Source organism: Tenrec ecaudatus, chromosome 8 (assembly GCF_050624435.1).
Source record: "Tenrec ecaudatus isolate mTenEca1 chromosome 8, mTenEca1.hap1, whole genome shotgun sequence".
NCBI classification, from domain to species: Eukaryota; Metazoa; Chordata; class Mammalia; order Afrosoricida; family Tenrecidae; genus Tenrec; species Tenrec ecaudatus.
The window spans coordinates 47,711,031-47,729,295 of record NC_134537.1 but is presented as its reverse complement, the minus strand read 5'-3'; the positions used below and the strand labels follow the sequence as shown (position 1 = coordinate 47,729,295).

Here is an 18,265-nt window from a genome sequence, read left to right as displayed (position 1 = left end):
ATTATCAAAGGTTCATGAGGAAGGGAGAGTGGGTGAGGGAGGGGAAAAAATGAAGAGCTGTTATCAAGAGCTCAAGTAAAAAGAAAATGTTTTGAAAAGGATGATGGCAACATACATTCATATGTGCTTGACACAATGGATATATGGATTGTTATAAGAGCCCCCAATAATATTGGAAGGAAGGAAGGAAGGAAGGAAGGAAGGAAGGAAGGAAGGAAGGAAGGAAGGAAGGAAGGAAGGAAGGAAGGAAGGAAAATCCTTGTGCCGGGCCAAATAAGCCAGTGACAGAAGGGCAAATACTTGATGATCTCACTTAGATAACATAAGCAAATACATAGAAACCAAAGATTATTAGTGGTTATCAGGCTTGATAGTTGTGTGCTTTTTTTGAAAACAAAAAAAATTCTATTTTGTTTTTCTGGTTATCCTTTGGTAAAAGGTTTTCTAAGGATACATCATAGGTAAAGGTTCAAATCCCATTCCTGGTAGGGTTCTTAAATAATCGGGATAATAAAATAGTTTTTAAAATGTACATATTGGGCTAAATATTTGAATTAAAATAACTTCAACCTTTTCTTTTTACGTTTAAAGTATGGCTACCATAAAACTTCCTGTGTGACTCACATTTATAGACTGAAAAGTACTAATCTAAACTTGATTCTCTTCCATGATCTGCCTGCCTTATTTCTGTACATGAAGCATACTGTGTTAGCTGTGTTATTAAAAACTATCAGTCACCTTTCCCAGCCCATTTCCCATTGTTATCTTTTCACATTTTATTTTCGCTAGTCCTAAATATTATTTTTCCAGGCATATGGGTACATTACTAATGATGCTGCAGTTATCCCTCAAACACTTCTGTGGTATTTTTATAGGGCTCCCGGGTATATACTAATTACATAATTAATTCATAGTTTAATTTAGAATAATTAGCACATTTCTTACAATAGCATTTTCTGCCCTGGAGTCTTTTTAGTTGGGTATATTTGTCAATGACAAGGTTATCACATGTTTTAAACCTAAGTGGTTGTTTGCAAGATGCCCACCCCTCCCCTCTAATCACTCTCACTTCAACACAGCCTCTCTCCCTTCAACTCTCTCCTCCAGGATAGGCTGCTTTAGATTCTAGCCACTAGCCACAACGGCTTTCTGACATGCAAATATAGTTCTCCCCACTTCAGCCAGATCATCAGAGTAGGTGGGCTCTGGTTCATTTTCTACTGGTTGACAGACAATACTGTTAAGATGGGAATTCTATCAAAAGAATATATAGATGCAACATAGTTCTAATAGAAATTACAGCAGCCTTCTTTGTAAAAATGGAAAAAAATTACTCAGAATTGTACGGCATTGCAGGATTAAGAACTTATACTTCCCTCCCAATGTGCAAACATGGTATTCGAGCTACCATAACCTGAACAGTTTGGCACTGGTGTAATAACAGATGCAAACACCAGTGAAAGAGAATTGAGAATTAAGAAATAAACACACACACATCTACATTAATTTTTTACAAGAACACCAAGTCCCTAGACATAGCCTCTTTAATAAATGATGCAATGACAGTGACAACTGGATTTCCACATACAAAAGAATGAAGTAGGATTTATACCTCACACTATATATGAAATTACCTCAAATGGGTCAAACACTTACAACCTCAAGTCTCCTATAAGAAAATATAGTAGTCTTTTAGGACCCAACTTTTTATCAATCAATCTTAAATATGACACCAAATCACTAGCAACAAAAAAGCTTTAACAACTAAATGAAGAAACCATCTACAGAAGATTATTTATGGAAATAATGTATTAATTAGGGGCTTAATATGTACAATACATTAAGTAACCAAAGCAAAATCTCTAGTAACTTAACAACAATCCATTTTAAAAGTACAATGCAATAGGTATTTCACCAAAAAATGAAAAAGATAAAAAAGATAGCCTTCATCTCATCTCACACCTAAAACAAAGTAAATGCCAATGTTTAAAAACAAGAATTATAAATGTTCCAAGAGAAATCATAGACATTTTGCAAATTCTGGAGAAGGGCATCTAAAAGTCATTGGAGAACAACAGCTATGTTAACCACGTGAAATGATAACTATTTCTACTTTAAAAAAAAATCCACACAAATCAACTTTAAAAAACAACAACCTGGTAAGGAAAAAATGCTGCAAATGACAAAGAGCTAGTTTGGTTTTATTTAAAAGAAATGGAAACCATTTAAATAGAAAAATTTAAAAATCATGAACACAAGAACAAATAACTGACCAACAAATATGTAGAAAGTTGTTCAACCTGTCACAATTTTTTCAATTTAAAAAATAACAGTGAGTTACCACTGTTCACCTATCAAATTGAAAAAGAACATTCAGTTTGGAGAAAACCAAAAACTGGAACATAGTCCATGTCCAACACGTACTGTCACAAGTTTCTTTAAGAAAGTCCAAGCTGGTGCAACCATTTGGAAAGACAGCGGGTTGCCACCAATCATCATCAAGTGAAAACGTATAAACCCAAACCCCAGGAGGGCCATTTTAAAGAGTTCATTTTTTATAAAAACTTGTGTAGGCATGCATGAAAGATGACTACAATACATTTTTTGTGTGTGGAGAACAAGAAATTTAAAAATAACCTACAGGCTGCACCTTGTAAAAAGAAGTACTCGGGGACAGATCAAAAGAACCCGAAGAAGCACCTGCATTTGTGGGGGGCATGTCAAAGAAGCGCTGGCGCCAGAACTGAAGGTGCGCTCAAAGGCCACAGCTGGAATCACTTAAGCAATAAAATAAAGGTACTGGTACACTGAATTATAACCAAACTATTCACTAAATATCCAAGAGTTCACACTGATACAAAGAAATGACTGAATACATTAATAAATGAGTGAGAAAAGAGAAATCTCCCAATGATATTCCACACTCTAGAAAAGGAGCACAATTTCCTTCTCCTGTGCAGGGGCTTCTTTGCAAAGAATATAGTGAGCGAGGGCTAAATTTACAGAATACAACCTTGACAAACACTATCTCCACCAGGTGAGAGGGTGAATATCAACCGTCATGAATCATGTGGCTAATAAGCTTCCTTGATAGGAAAGGATGGAAATGGCACTTAACCTCTATGGTCTTCTTCCTCACAAGGTACAACTCCAGTCTTCCCAGGAGAAAAACACAATTTCTAATAGTGAAGTATAAGCTATAAAATACTAGTCCAGTACTTCTCAAAACTGTCACTATTATTAAAAACAAGGCAAGTCTGGGGGAATGCTATAAAGAAGTGCGTAGACATAACTGACTGTAATGTTTGACCCTGGGAAGGATCTAAGTACAGGAAAAGGACACTCTGTAAGCACCTTGAATTGGTTTGTATTAATGCTTTTTCAAATTAACTATAAGCAACTAAGACTCCATATTAACAGAAACGTACGATTGGGGCAATTATGCACTTGTCAGGGACATGCACTGCACTATTGTTCACAGTCTTCCCAATGACTACATGAGTAAAACATACACAAAAAGTGCTTTATAAACCATATGTTAAAGAAAAGTTTGGATTTATATTCATGATTTAATCTCTAAGAGTTTGATAAAATGATTCATACATATTTTATTTAATTTTTTCAAACATTTTGATGTCTGAGGGGAATTCAAAATGTTAGTGGAAAAGGAATTAAAACATACTGAAAGTTTCTCATGAATTTTAAGCCCCTTCATATGTTTTATAATTTATTAGTACTCACCACTGCCACTGAGTTGATATCTACTCGGAAGATGCTACAGGAGAGCGAAGAACTGCCCCTGTGTTTCTAATATTATAAATACTTCATGGGAGCAAAAAGCCTCATTGTTCTCCTTTGGAGAATTTGGTGAGGTTGAAATGCTGACCTTAGGGTTACCAGCCCAATTTATTCTTATGTCATTAATTTTTTAATAAATAATTTTATTGGGGCTCATACAACTCTTACCACAATCCATACATACACCAATTGAGTAAAGCACCCTTATGCATTCGTTGCCCTCATCATTCTCAAAATTCGCCTTCCACTTGGGTTCCTGGATTCAGCTCATTTTCCTTTTTTCCTTCCCCTCCCTCCCCGCCTGCATTATTTTTAAATTGATGGGATTTACCATCAAAAGACGCAAGAAAAGCAGCATCTGGTTAGAGAATCACCGCGTTTTAGATAGTCTATCCCACTACACTGAGATATGTACTCCTGTAGGTGGAAGCCTCTATTGCACACACTTCCCTACCAAGGAGCACAAGAATGCAGCACAGAAAATGTCAGAATTTCTGGAAGGGTAAAGCAAAAAGCTGAAACAACTCCCTCACCCCCACCCCCGCAAAGGGGAAACTTGTCCTCCGGGCATACACTCAACAAGCATTTGTTCAACAAAATCTACTAAATCTGGGTTGTGAATAGTGAGAGTAGGCAACTCCAGGCCTGAGGGTACTGTCAAAACAATAAGGATCTTGATGGAAAGCAATGAAGAAGAGCTGGTAGGGTCAGGACCCAAGGAAAAAGGCAAATCAATCAGAAGGTTAATAGAGTAAACAAGAGAAAGAGGTAGCTAACAATGGTAGGTCAGGAAGGGTGAGCCCTAGGTTGCACCCACTCAGAAGACATCTGAACAGGATGGGCAAACTGAAAAGATTTCCCAAATATCCATCACCACAAAGCAGAAGCATCACTGGCACTAACTGAAAAACCAAACCACTAAAGCATAAAACCGACTGCTGTTGAACTGATTGCAATTCGTAGTGACCCTATAAGTCACAGAGGAAGGGTACCCTCGTGTTCCCAGGCTGCGATCATCATGGAAGCAGGCTGCCGTATTATTCTCACATGGAGAACAGGGAGTTTGAACCCTTGATCTTTGTTTAGCAGCTTTGCACTTAAACCACTGCACCAGCAGGGCTCCATAGCCACTGAAACACAGGGCGCTTCGACACAAGCTCTGACCATATGCTAACAAGCTACTGAAATCCAGCACTAGGGTTAAAAGTGAAATCACACTCATCTTTGCTTTCAAGAGAAATCCAAAGTCAGCAGTTCAAAATCATTGGCCTTTACTCCCCAAAAGATTTACTCTCCAAACCCAAATCTCACAAAAAATAGAGGAGAACATTTGTTAAGTCATAAACAGGAAAACATGAGACCAAGGCAAAGACACTTCAAATGAGGACGACCATTAGCACAAGGTCATAATGGGCGCCCAGGTTTAAATAGGACCTAGGAAGCTGTCACAGAAGCATGACTGGCATAGTTCAATGGAGCATGGTCACAGGCAGGGCTATAGAAATGGTAATGGACCAGGATTGGGAAATGCACGTGATGCCTGATAGAAGCACTTACAGGATTGATCCAAGGCCTCTGGATCGAGGCAGTGAGGGCGTGACTCAGGACTATCTCCATCAAGGACATACCCAGGCAAACCCTTAAGGGAGTGGCCAGCAGTTTTGAGCTGTGCTGAGTAGCCCAGGGCATAAACACTGCGACAGGGCTCTTTATACTTAGTGGTGAGAGATTAAATTTCCCCTAAAATCAGAAACAAATAAGAATATCCGCTGTTACTTCTCTCCTTCTGTACAACATTATACTGAAAGTTCAGTGACATGACAGTAGCAAGAGGAAAAAGGGTACCCAGCCTTTTAGAAAGGAAGAAGTCAAGCTATGTCTATTTACTGATCACATAGTTTTATATGAAGAAAATTTTAAACAATCGCTTAAAAAAAAACTACTGGTAAATGAGTTCCACAAGGTTGCAAAATATAGAATCACAATACAAAAATCCATTTTATTGCACATCCCCAAATGAAATTAAGAAAACAATTCCCTTTACAACACCACACAAATATAATATATGGAAAATTATTATTATTATGCCTATGATACTTCCTAATATACCCCATAAATATATATGCTAATATATGGGCTGAACTCCATTGCCACTCTCATTCAGTTTTCTTGGGATTTAGCTATGTTTCAGTAAATCATCTATATCCAGTTCCCAACAGTAAATCAGGCACCTGGCTGACTGCTGAAAATCACAATTGACCTGGTGATAGTCATACTATCAAACATTTTATAACCCAGTATGTCAGAAGTTAATTAAAATATAATAAAAGTCTAATATATAAGATATTAGAGGTAAGCTTTTGGGCAAGAAAGAGGGCTGGGAGGAGAGAAATAGGTCTCCGATGGGGTTTCTTTTGAGCAAATATGAACTAATGAACAAGAATTCACCAATAAGATGAAAGGAGAAGGGTAGAAAAGAGGCATTCAAAGGGGAATCTGCATTCACAGAGACACATGTTTTTAAGTAAAGCAGGAACATAAACAAGGTGCTCTCGTGGTGTAATAAGCCACGTGCTGGGCTATTAACTGCACAGTCAGCAGTTCAAAATCACTGGCCTTTTACTCCCCAAAGATCTATTCTTGAAAACCCAGGGGGGGGGGCAGATCTACTCTGTCCTGTGGAGTCACTATGAATAGGAATCACTAGATGGAACTGAGGTTTTTTTTGTTTCTTTTATGGAACACAGATAGCATGGGAGGAGGAGAGATGAGCAAGGTGATGTTGAAGATACATGCAGATCTGGAATTTACCTTTTAGGAAAGTAAGTGGCATAATGACGTAAGATTGCTATTTTATAGTAGGGATAGTCACAACTCACATCCCCAAATACCGACGATGTTAATTCATCCACGACACTTTTGTTAAGCCCAGATGCTGATTTCTTGGCACTGCTTTTTCAATAGATTAGTAATCTGTGACTTATCCTTGTTTTAAAATTCTGTTCAGTTTAGGAATGGGGATTGAGGAAAGAGAAGTATGTCCTCACTCACTATCATAGTGTCAATTCTGACTCATAGTGACCCTACAGGGTAGAACTGCCCTGTGAGTTTCTGAAACTGCAACTCTTTAAGAAAGTAAAAGTCTTATCTTTCTCCCAAGGGACAGCTGGTGGTTTTGAACTACAGCCCATTGCATAACCACTACACCATCAAGGCTCCTAAAATAGGTGCTAGAAGAGAAATCACGAAGAATTTAGAAAATAAAAATGCGAGCCTAAAATGAATTTAGTAGCATCAGTAGAAACAGAGTAGATTATGTCGTTAATTCAATAGTCTAGGAATAACAAGCAGGCTTATTTTTTGAAAATTTATATGCTACATGCTGAATAAATGTTTCTATGTTTGTTTACTCCTTTGTCCGTATCTATATTAGAGTGATATTTATAATGATTAAAAGCACCTGACATCAAAGAGGAATCTGCTCCAAAAGAGATTTGTGAATAGGAAACATGGGAGATGGAGCCATTCACTATGGTAAGGGTGAAGGGAAGAGCACTTTCATTCCAACAAGTGACATCTGAGAGGCCAGTTTTCTAGCTGGAGGTTTCTAGTCAGGACTTAGATTTGGGGATCTAGAGGTTAGCAGAGGGACCTCAGGTGAAGATACATATTAAATAATCCCTAATGTCAAAAGGATAGAGACTATAACCCTGCATAAGTACAAAGAGAAAGACTTACACATACAACTCCAGGGAACAGCATCAATTAAATGGCATGGTAGGGGAAGAATTATCATGTACATACACGATCACATTTAGTTCCTACAACATCACAAGGAGCTACAAGCACAGCTACAAGCTTCAAAAAGCACACGGAAAAATTCAATTAAAAGATAATGAAACTTTTCCATGACACTCCTTGTAGTATCCTCATTTTATGCAGATAAGGAAAAGACAAAACTGTGTACCGTCACATAGCCACTGTATAGCAGAGACGCAGTCAAGCACAAACAGGTAGGGTTGTAAAAAGTCTTCTGCATACTGTGCTGCTTCAAAAATATGGTTTAAAAATATTTTCTCAATTTCATTCTTTAATATAACTGCATTCATGAGTGAGAAAGAAACTAACAGTTGAATGAGAAATGAGTTGGAATACACAATCCCTCCCCCACTACACACGCATGCACGTACGAAGGGATTTCAAAAAACTGTGGAAAGTGTTATTAAAAGATAATGGAATTTTCCCACTAACTTTTTGAAGCCTACCCCGAAAACTTTTAGTCACCTCACATAAAAATTTTATGCTAAAAATAAAATATAACAAAATTCATAGCGGCATAAGTGGAAGGTTAAAAGCAGAGCCAGATAACTTGGGTTCAAATCGTAGCACCACCACTTTTGGTGCAGACTCAGACACAATACTTAATTTCTTGCTCCTCAAGTCTCATCTATTAAATGAGGATAAGGCGGCAACTTATTTTGTTGCTATTCTGATATCCTGTATTATCTAAATTAGAACAGGACCTAAATATTTAATTCATCAACATCTAGTTCATTTTTGACTCATATTGACTTTACAAGACAGAGTAGAATTTCCACTAAAGGGTTTCCAAGGCTGTGATCTTTATGGAAGCACATTGCCACATCTTTCTCCTACAAAACAGCCAATGTGTTTGAACTGCTGACTTTTTGAGTTAGCAGCCCAACATTTACCCACTTCCCACCACAGTTCTTGCCTAAGTGTTAGGCATTAGTAATAGCTACGTATATTGACTGTAAACACATCTGTTGAGAGTGTGGACGTTTCAGTCATAGAAGGTACCCTTTGAACAGAATCTCTCTGTATGTTGGGTATTTTGTCATCACTATACACTTCACTATAGATATGGAGAAGGGAAAAAAACTTATCAATATTGTATCTATGTAGCTATAATCCTCTCTTGCCTTTTTTTTTGAAGCAAAAGGGAAGAAATTTATTGGAGCCCATATAGGAAACCCTAGAGGGGTCCAGCATACGCTACTGTGTAGGCATGCCCAGCAAAGGGTCACTCCATTCACTGTACCCCCATGTCCAGAGGGACTCCCCTTGAGCCAAACCCCAAAGCTCTCTTGCCTCTTAGGTAAATGACGTAATCTACTCTTCTTCATCTCTTTGAGAATCTAATACAAGATATGCTCCAACTCCAAAAATGCATACGTTTCATTTTAGAAAGTTCACAGAACGTCTGCAGGCAGGTGGTTAAAAACACTGGTTTAAACCATCCTGGGCAGGTAATTTCATTTCTCTGTGATTGGGAATGTAAGCGCTATTGTCTCGGTTTCTGCTACTATAAAATGAGACTAATAACAGTATCCATTCTTCATTGGGTTGCTGTGAGGTTTATGTGAATTAAAAAGCACGTGTAAAAAGATGAGAATAATACTGGGTGCAAGTACAGTTTTATATTAGTAAACAGAAGAAAATGTAAAAAATAATTAGTGGTTACCTAGTGTTAATTATATGCCCAGGGCATACAAGAAAATTCCCACTGTACATGTTTACAAATGTAAGATATCTTGCCCAGTGTCATATTGCTATCCAGTGGCAAACCAAGAACGCACACCTAAAGATTGGTAGTGGGAAAGCCAGTGCCCTCTGCTCTTGATGGTCTATCATGTGTGCCGCCCTTTTTCTAAGGCAGAACCCACAAGCATAACCAAGCACAGCATTCTTCTCCCTGGTCCCAGAAGCAGTCATCCAGCGTCCTTCCACGAGGTGACTAGCAACAGAACAGAGCTCCTAAGAGAAACAAAACCAATTTGCCATCCTCACTATGTACACCATTTCCCACACAAGCAGATGTTAACCGTTTTATTTAAGGAAGGTTCTTTATTATTCAGGTAAACGCAGAAGAACCACAAGGTAAAATATTTTCACATGTAAGGTTACTTACGGAAATGCTTTAAAAAACAAGCTATTAATTGATTTAGATAAAATGTAAGATGTTTGCAAACACACAGCATGTCCTTCAGAGTCCTAGGGCTGTGCAGAGGTGAGCTGTAATTCAGGAAAAGGCCAAGTCAGCTGCTCCCACATCCCATGCCCCACTAAAGCCACTGTTTCTTGGCTGTTCTGTCTATCAAGGTTCTCCATAAAAGATTGTCAAGTCTTGATACAGTGAAAACAGTGTTCTGTTGGGTTAGATACTGGAACTCAAAAAAGAACTATAAAGAACTATAAAGTACAGACTCTCACAATAATCAGGGAAAAAAAAATAGAATTCTTACATGAACTTTTTTGAAGCTAGCTCATGTTTCTAATTGGGAAAAGGAAAGAATGTGTTATTGTGGTTTTTGTAGGTTCCATCCCATAGGGACCCTATGCAAAACAGAACAAAACACTGCCTGGCCCTGTGCCATCCTCACAATTGTCCCTAATGCCTGAGTCCGCTGGTGCAGCCACACTGCAGCAATATCCATCTCATTGAGGTCCTTGCTCTGTTTCTCTGCCCTCTGCCAAGCATGATATTCTTCTGCAGGGATTGGTCTCTCCTCACAACATGTCCAAAGAATGTAAGTTGAATGAAGCCTTGCCATTTTTGCCTCCAAGGAGCACCCTGGCTTTATTTTTTTCAAAACAGAGCAGTCTGTCCTCTTAGCAGTCCATGGTACTTCCAATATTCTTCTCCAGCACCACTGTTCAAATGCATCCATTCTCCTTTGGTCTTCTTTATTCAATGTTCAACTTTCACATGTATACGAGGCAACTGAAATTATGGCTTGTGTCAGGTACACCCTAGTCTTCAAAGTAGCATCCTTGCTTTTCAGTAATCTAAAGAGGTCTGTGCAGCAGATTTACCTAATGCAATATGTCTTTTGACCTCTTGACAGCGGCTTCCATGATCACTGATTGTGGATACAAGGAAGGCAAAATCCTTGACAACAAGCTTTTCTCCATTTCTTATGATGCTATCTATTAGTCCAGTTGTGAGGATTTTGGTCTTCTTTACACTGAGTTGTAATCCATATTGAAGGTCACAATCCTTGCTCTTTACCAAGTGCTTTAAGTCCTCCTTGTGCTGCTTTTACCAGGCAGGATTGTGTCATCTGCCTATCACAGGTTGTTAATTAGCCTTTTTTCAATCCTGATACCACATTCTTCATACATGCCAGCTTCTCTGATTGGTCAGCATACAGGTTGAGTAAGTATGGTGAGAGGATACAACCCTGACACACACCTTTATTGGTTTTAAACCATGCTACTTATTCTGAAACAAATCAGAATCCAAAAAGCCACTGAGCAACCTTGAATATAACTCTTGAATGCTACAAATAGTTAATGTACCTGGCAGTTAACCCAAAGGTGAAAATCCACTCAAAGATGATTTGGGAGAAAAACCTGGTAGATCTACTCCCTCAAAATTAAAGTCATTAAAAATCTCATAGAAGATAATTCTAATCACATACTAGGATCTTCATAAATCAGAACAGGTCTTTGTAAATCAAAACTGACTAGATAGCAACTGACAACCTTGTTGTTCGGTACCATTGAGTCAAGTCGTAACTCACAGTGAACAACAAATTGAAATCATCCTCACAAATTCCTGCTGGGTTTGAGTCATTGTTGCAGCCATTGTGTTAACCCATCTCAGAACATGTTTACTTTCTCACTGACCCTCGGCTTTATCAAACATGATGCTTGTACCCAAGTACTAATGCCTGCTGCTAATGACCAAAGAAAGAGTATAGTAAATGATGATATGATGTTAAGTTATTATAGCAAATGGAAGATTACGACTAAGACTAATGAAGTCACATATCTAGTGTCTTTCCTTACTTCCTTCTTTCTCAAGACAGGTATTTGAGGGCTAGCTGGATTTCCCTGGAGCTGGATTAGCAGAGAATATAGCAACAGTCCGATGTGAAGTGAGCAAACATTCACCAGGGCTGTCCTACCATGCATTGCACTACAGTCCCTGGGCCAGTGTGCCCAGAAGTTCCTGCATACCATGTTCACATAGTGAACATAGTGCGGACATTAGTGACGCATAACTTTACTGGCTACATAATTAACAGGCTAGAAGTTATAGAATGTAGGTGGTTGGCTAAAATCCCTAAGAAAAACAATCTGTAAAATGCCAGCATGGAAATACAATAACCCAAAGGTTACTGCTGGGAAAATCAGATCTCGTTAATCTGATACCAAATTGTAGATCCATGTGATTATCTTACCTCCGTTTCCCATACCACCTGCATAAAGCAATACTTTGCCCTCTGAGCCTAACCACCAAGAGGTCAGATCTCACCATGTAAAGCACACAGTCCTCCAGACTTCAGAGACCAGTAAGTGTTCGAGTCCCCTCAACATCACCACTTCTGACCTGCTGACTACATTTTAGGGAGACCCCACTACCCCCACGACCTTTCCAGAATGCTAACCATAAGCTCCAAAGCTCCCAGGACTCCTCACTTCTAACCTGGTTCCTACTTCATTATACAAGAATAACTTGCAGAACTTACAGAAAGTGCTATACTTACTGATTACAATTTTATAGTAGGGAAACAGATATACATGAAAGAGATACTTGAGTGACACCTGGGAAGGTTCCCAAGTGGGTTTTCATATCCCCAAAAGAGAGACACTGCCCTCTCTCATGTGCATCCAGAGTCTTCACTGGAGCCTAATGACATGGACACAGCTGATTGCATCTTCTCTCACCCCACTTATCTAAGATCAGCTGAAAGGGTGCGGTAGATCTTCTTGCATGGTTAGCTTCCCATGTAAGAGTCGTTTAATTAGCATAATCAGTTAGTTTAGGAATGAGCTACTAGAGTAGTGCTTTCTAAATGAAGGATACCCCATTTCTAAATGGGGGGGGGGAAATCACAAGTATGACTCAAACACCTCAAAGAGCAGATTATGGGCTTTAGTACAAGGTTTTTCATTGCAGGGGACACTACGTAATTTGTTTCTTTAGAGGGACAGTGAGTCAAGTAAGTTTGGGAACCTATCTACTAGAGGCCTCATCACAGACATTTCCACCATGGGGAAATCTCACTGTTTCAGAAGTTCTACTCTCATGAATCAAGGACAAAGACCCAATTCTTTGGGTGTAATCATAAACCACATAGCCACCATAATATATATAAAACATTCGGCCAAATGGGGGTTAGTTAAAATATCTGTCAAATATTATAACTACCCAAATTTAACTTCACACAGAACTGGAAAGTGCTTATAGACTAAAATCTAGGTGGTAAAGGCCAGGAATAGTTTAACTACAATCCTAAAACTGAAAATAGCAATGAGCGAAGAGTTTAGAACACTATGGCAGGACAACTTTACAAGTTTATAACCAATAGCTATAAATACTGCGTGGAGAGAGGAAACGTTTTATAACATCATGAATAATCAATTAATAAAGTTAGAATGTACATAAAACGATATACAAAACTCATTGTCACCGAGTAGATTCTGAATCACAGTGACACTACAGGAGAGGGCAGAACTGCCTCTGTGGGTTTCTGAGATTGTAACTCTTTACATCATTCGAAAGCCTCATCTTTCTCCCCAAACTATGTAAAAAATACATATAAATGAAGATGCAGAGAACCGAAGTCAAAGATTATTCTAATGAATTCATCGAAACAATTTTTCTTCTTTCAATTTTTCCATTAAGTGAGCAATAACAGAGGTCAAGAGAAAAGATTTACTGAAAAAAGAATGTGGAAGACTCTGAAACTAGAGAGATGCTAGCCAGGTGGAATCTACATGAAAATGCAGAGAGGGTCATAGATACAAAGAGAGAGAGATGATCAAATAAAGAAAGGGAGACACACCAGTGAACAAGGCTGATGGAGAACTAAGTGATCAAAGGAAAAGTAATCTAAATTGGTGTGGAGTGGGGGGGCAGGGCACAAAGTTCAAAAGAGAAAGACAAAACCTAGAGAAAGAAAAGAGACCAAGAGCCCAAAGTAAAAGAGCTAGAGATCTAGAGAGAGGGGAGATGTGTAGTGGAAAGAAAGGATGGGGATACACTAGAGAAATAGACTGACAGAAAGCGACGCAGGAAAAAGAGCTTCAGAGATGAACACAGAGAATGAAGACCAAACGAAACCCACTGCCACTGGGTTGATTCCCACTCATAGCAACCACAGGTGACAGGTAGAACTGCCCTTTTGGGGTTCCAAAGCTATAATCTTCAGGGGAGCAGAAAGTCTCATCTTTCTCCTGAAAGATGAATAGTAGATTCAAACAGCTGACTTTGGGGGGGGGGGGGGACTGGCAGCCCAGCCTGAAACGCCACCAGAACTCTTCAGAGAGAACGAAACAAAAAACCAAATTCACTGTCATGGAGACAATGCTGACTCACAGTGACGCCCCTGTGGGTTTGTGTGACTAACTGTTGACAGGAGTAGAAAGCCCAGTCTTTTTCCCACAGAGCTGCTGGTGGTTTCAAACTGCCAACCATGTGGATCACAGCCCAACACGTCACCACTACTGAAACCACTGCACCACCAGGGCTTCACCGAGAATGAAAGAGGATTAAAAATTATTCTCATAAACATTTGAATCATTCATCTTGGAGTAGAACCAAGTCTTTCATCACCATATTCCTAAAACATTACATTCTTTCTTATCGTTACAACACTCTCTCAACTCATCCACTAATTGCTTCCTCAAACCTCCTTTATACTCACATTCCTACCACCAATCTGCCAAAATTTCCCCTGTGCACTCAATGGAAGCGTCCCAACTACCCCAGTCCCTTCCCTTTGTGCAGGGTTCTTTTTATTGCCTTGCCTTAGATCAGTGGTTCTCAACCTGTGGGTCACAACCCCTTTGGGAGTTGAACGACACTTTTACAGGGGCTGCCTGATTCATAACAGCAGCAAAATTACAGTCACGAAGTAGCAACAAAAATAATATTATGGTTGGGGGAGTCACCACAACACGAGGAACTGTATTAAAGGGTCGTCGCATTAGGAAGAGTGAGAACACTGCTCCATAGCAACCTATGTAGGACATAGTTGTAACTGCCCCTGTGAGTTTCCAAGACTATTCAATGTTTACAGGAGTACAAAGCATCATCTCATCATCATCACAGAATGGCTTGTGAGATTCACGCTGCTGCCTTATAACCACTACCCCACCCAGGGCTTCTAATTCACCCTCTAGACTAATATACAAGTATATTTTTATTTTTCATACAAAATAAAAATGGGCTCTACATTTGCTTGCTGCCTCTTATGCCCCAACCCAATAAAAGTATTTACATTATTATGCTAACCTGATTTTTTTTACAGCAGATATAAACAACTGGCACAACATGCTTATGAAAATGTTTAGGGCAGAGGTTCCCAAACTTCCCTTTTCAGAAAAAAAAAAAGTAATTGCTCTGTCCCAAACCCTGCATTAAAACTTATGTACTACAGCCCATAAGCTAGGACAGTATTTAGGTTATCCGTGTTTGCAACCCCCTGGATCATTACAATGCCTCCCAGAGGGAGGCATAGCCCACTTTGGTAAACACTGACTCGGGGGTGGAAGGGTAGCCATGTATTGCATACATACAACTATGGTGGTCAGTTGTTACACCCCTAAATCAAGACTTGAGTCAGGATGAAGGCTGACTGTGATCAGGACTTACCACCCCATCAAGTAAGATAGTTCAGTTTTTAGGTACTGACACAAATACAATTTTATACTCCAAAAGGTTTTAATATTCTCTTTCTATTCTCTACTTTCATAAGAGCGAAATAAAGCCATGTTCATAAAATACTAAAACAGTAAAACCAGTTGCCACTGAGTTGATTCTAACTCATGGCAATCCTAGGGGCAACAAGGTTGAATTCTTTCCTAGGGTTTTCAATGGCTATGACCTTGTGGTAAATAGATCACCAGGCCTTTCTTCTGAGGCACCGTGGGGTAGAGTCTAACCTCCAGCTTTCTGGATCATAGTTAAGCACTTAACTGTTATGCCTGCCCTCACTACCCCACCCCAGGATTCTTAGAACAGAACCTGGTATATAAAAACCAGCAAATAGAATAAAGAAAGAAAACAGCTGCTGTCAAATGATGCTGACTCATGGCAACCCCGAGTATATCAGCACAGAATTAAATCACAAGGAGACTGCAGTGGCTGGTTGTTCAGAGAGATTGCAGGTCTTTCTTCCATGATCCTTGGTTAACAACTGAGCATATACACTGTCTGCAGCATTCAGGATGCCATCGGGCACACTGCATGTACTATGTAAATGAAATAACCAAGAGACAATATGTAGGGGCTCTGTAATGAGGCTTTTGCAAATGAATCTGTATACAAGGCAGTGGTCCACAGAACAGGTACTTTTGACCTTTACTTTCCTCCCTGCAGTACTGTGAATATTTAGCATCTAATAACAAAAAGCCATGAGGATTCAAAATTCTATTATAAGGGTCCTGTGAGCATAACAATGCATAATATAATTTTATTTGAGAATGAACCAGATAATGCAAAGATAGGCCAAAGCATATAAGATTAAAGACATAAGTAGGTAGCTTGCTAAATTAAAAAGTATGTATATTAAGTAGTAGCATGAAAAATTAAGTACCAGGGTAAGTACAAAAGCATTGTTACAAAAATCATAAATCTGTACAAGACCAGTAGTTCAAAACCACCAGCCACCACTCACAGAGGCAGTTCTACCCTGGTCCCTTGGGATTCCTATGAGTTGGCAGTGAAGCAGGTTTGTTAGGAAATAGAATGAGTTACATAAAGCTCTTTAAAACCGTTTCTAACCATATCCTTGGCCAAAGATAGGTTAAACTTGATTTTCAAAGCTATGGACTCCCTTACCCACAAAATCTTCCAATTCTCCCTCCCCGCTAACCAATTTTCAGTTAGCAAAATCATTTTCTTCCCTCCAACGAACAGATGAACTATCATGGGGCTCCCCAAACAAAAATAAGGAACACAAACCATTTAATAAAATATTTAAGTTTGAGTTCTAACAATAGATTTTTAAAATCATTCTTAAAAATTCACTTCCTTTATTGTCTCAAAAACATTTTCCTCATGTAGTTTACTGATGTTGACGCTGTACTCTGGCTCGGATCCTTGATGCCTATGCTTTGAAATTCCTACATTCAATGAGCAAAACTATCTCAATGTGAGGGAAAATCATTTCCTGGAAGAATAACGAATCTAGTATAATAATCCATACAACATCCCGTGAGACCTACCTTCTCACCGCTCGAGTAGAAGAAATAACGCAATCGGACTATGTTACAGTGGTCTAGCTTTCTCATGATCTGGAGCTCCCGGTTCTGAAAAAGAAACACACAAAAATTTATCTTGACTGAGATGCTGCTGAGAAAGTATTACTATTTTAAAGAATAGGTGGTTGCTATTCTATCACTAGCACTGGTCTGCTGACCAAATTATTTGCTATTCATCCATGAACTATGTTACTTCCCCACAAGATTAATTTAAAAATTAATTTAGAAATTTTAGAGTCATTTTAAAAATAGCAGAGTATTTTAATCTGATTTTAACGCTGCAGCCAGTATATTGTAATTTTTAATTCACTTTTCTAGTAATTCATATGTAATATATTTTTTAAAGTGTAATCATCTTTGGTGACCTGGCAAAGTTTTAAGCTGGCACTTCCCCACAGACCAATTGAGAAGTACTGCCAGTGTCTAAGAGTGATTTGAAGTGAACTATCAGTACAATATTTGGAAGTGATATGCATCAAACTCCTCATAGTTAAAACTTAGGGCTAAGAAAAACACTTCTTCAAATGAAAAAAATCAAACTCATTGCCATCAAATGGATTCTGACTCATAATGATCCTACGGGGCAGGGTGGAATGCCCCAGGCAGGTTCCAAGACTGCAACGTTTTATGGGAGTAGAATGGCTCATCTTTCTCCCTCGGGGCGGCTGGTGTTTTTGAACAACTGACCTTGCAATTTAGCAGCCCAATGAGCAGGCCAAAGGCAACCACTATGGTACCAGATGTATAAAACACATCTTAGAAGCGCTATTTTCTTTCTAAGATACATTGAAAGAGTTGAGTTGGCCCTATTAAGGGGGCTCAGTTGCAAAGTTTTAGAAAGAATTAATATGGAACGCTAGAAATTGCATGATCCTGCTATATTTGTAAATCCTACAAACAACTTTCTTTCAGGGCATTTCAAACATATTAATTTTCACATGACAAGAAAGCAGCAGATAGCATGACTCCCTAACAGCATCAACTGTGGAAGTATATTTGAATGGAGTGCACATCAATCGAATCCAACAGTAACCTTGACCATCAGAAATCCATTTAATAAAGGGTGATTAAGAAAAGATCAGCTAAATAGCCAGAAAATATTACTTAAAACAACAATATAGAAGAGCTAGGAAACATGAAGTGTGTCCTTGGGAAATTGCGAGGGAAATGGTATTATTGTCAGGAAAATGGGCAAAGTGGATAGGTGTCACATAGAGGCCAAGAAGCC

General features: G+C 38.9%; 1 protein-coding gene across 3 annotated transcripts in view; it reads right to left on the bottom strand.

Annotated features, from left to right (window-relative positions):
* Positions 1-18,265, bottom strand: part of GSK3B (glycogen synthase kinase 3 beta) — a 200,675-nt gene that overhangs the window by 104,422 nt on the left and 77,988 nt on the right. For all 3 annotated transcript variants that reach the window (XM_075556365.1, XM_075556363.1, XM_075556364.1), the window contains exon 3: positions 17,002-17,085. In XM_075556365.1, the coding sequence (XP_075412480.1) occupies positions 17,002-17,085 (84 nt within the window). The remainder of the gene's footprint in view (positions 1-17,001; positions 17,086-18,265) is intronic.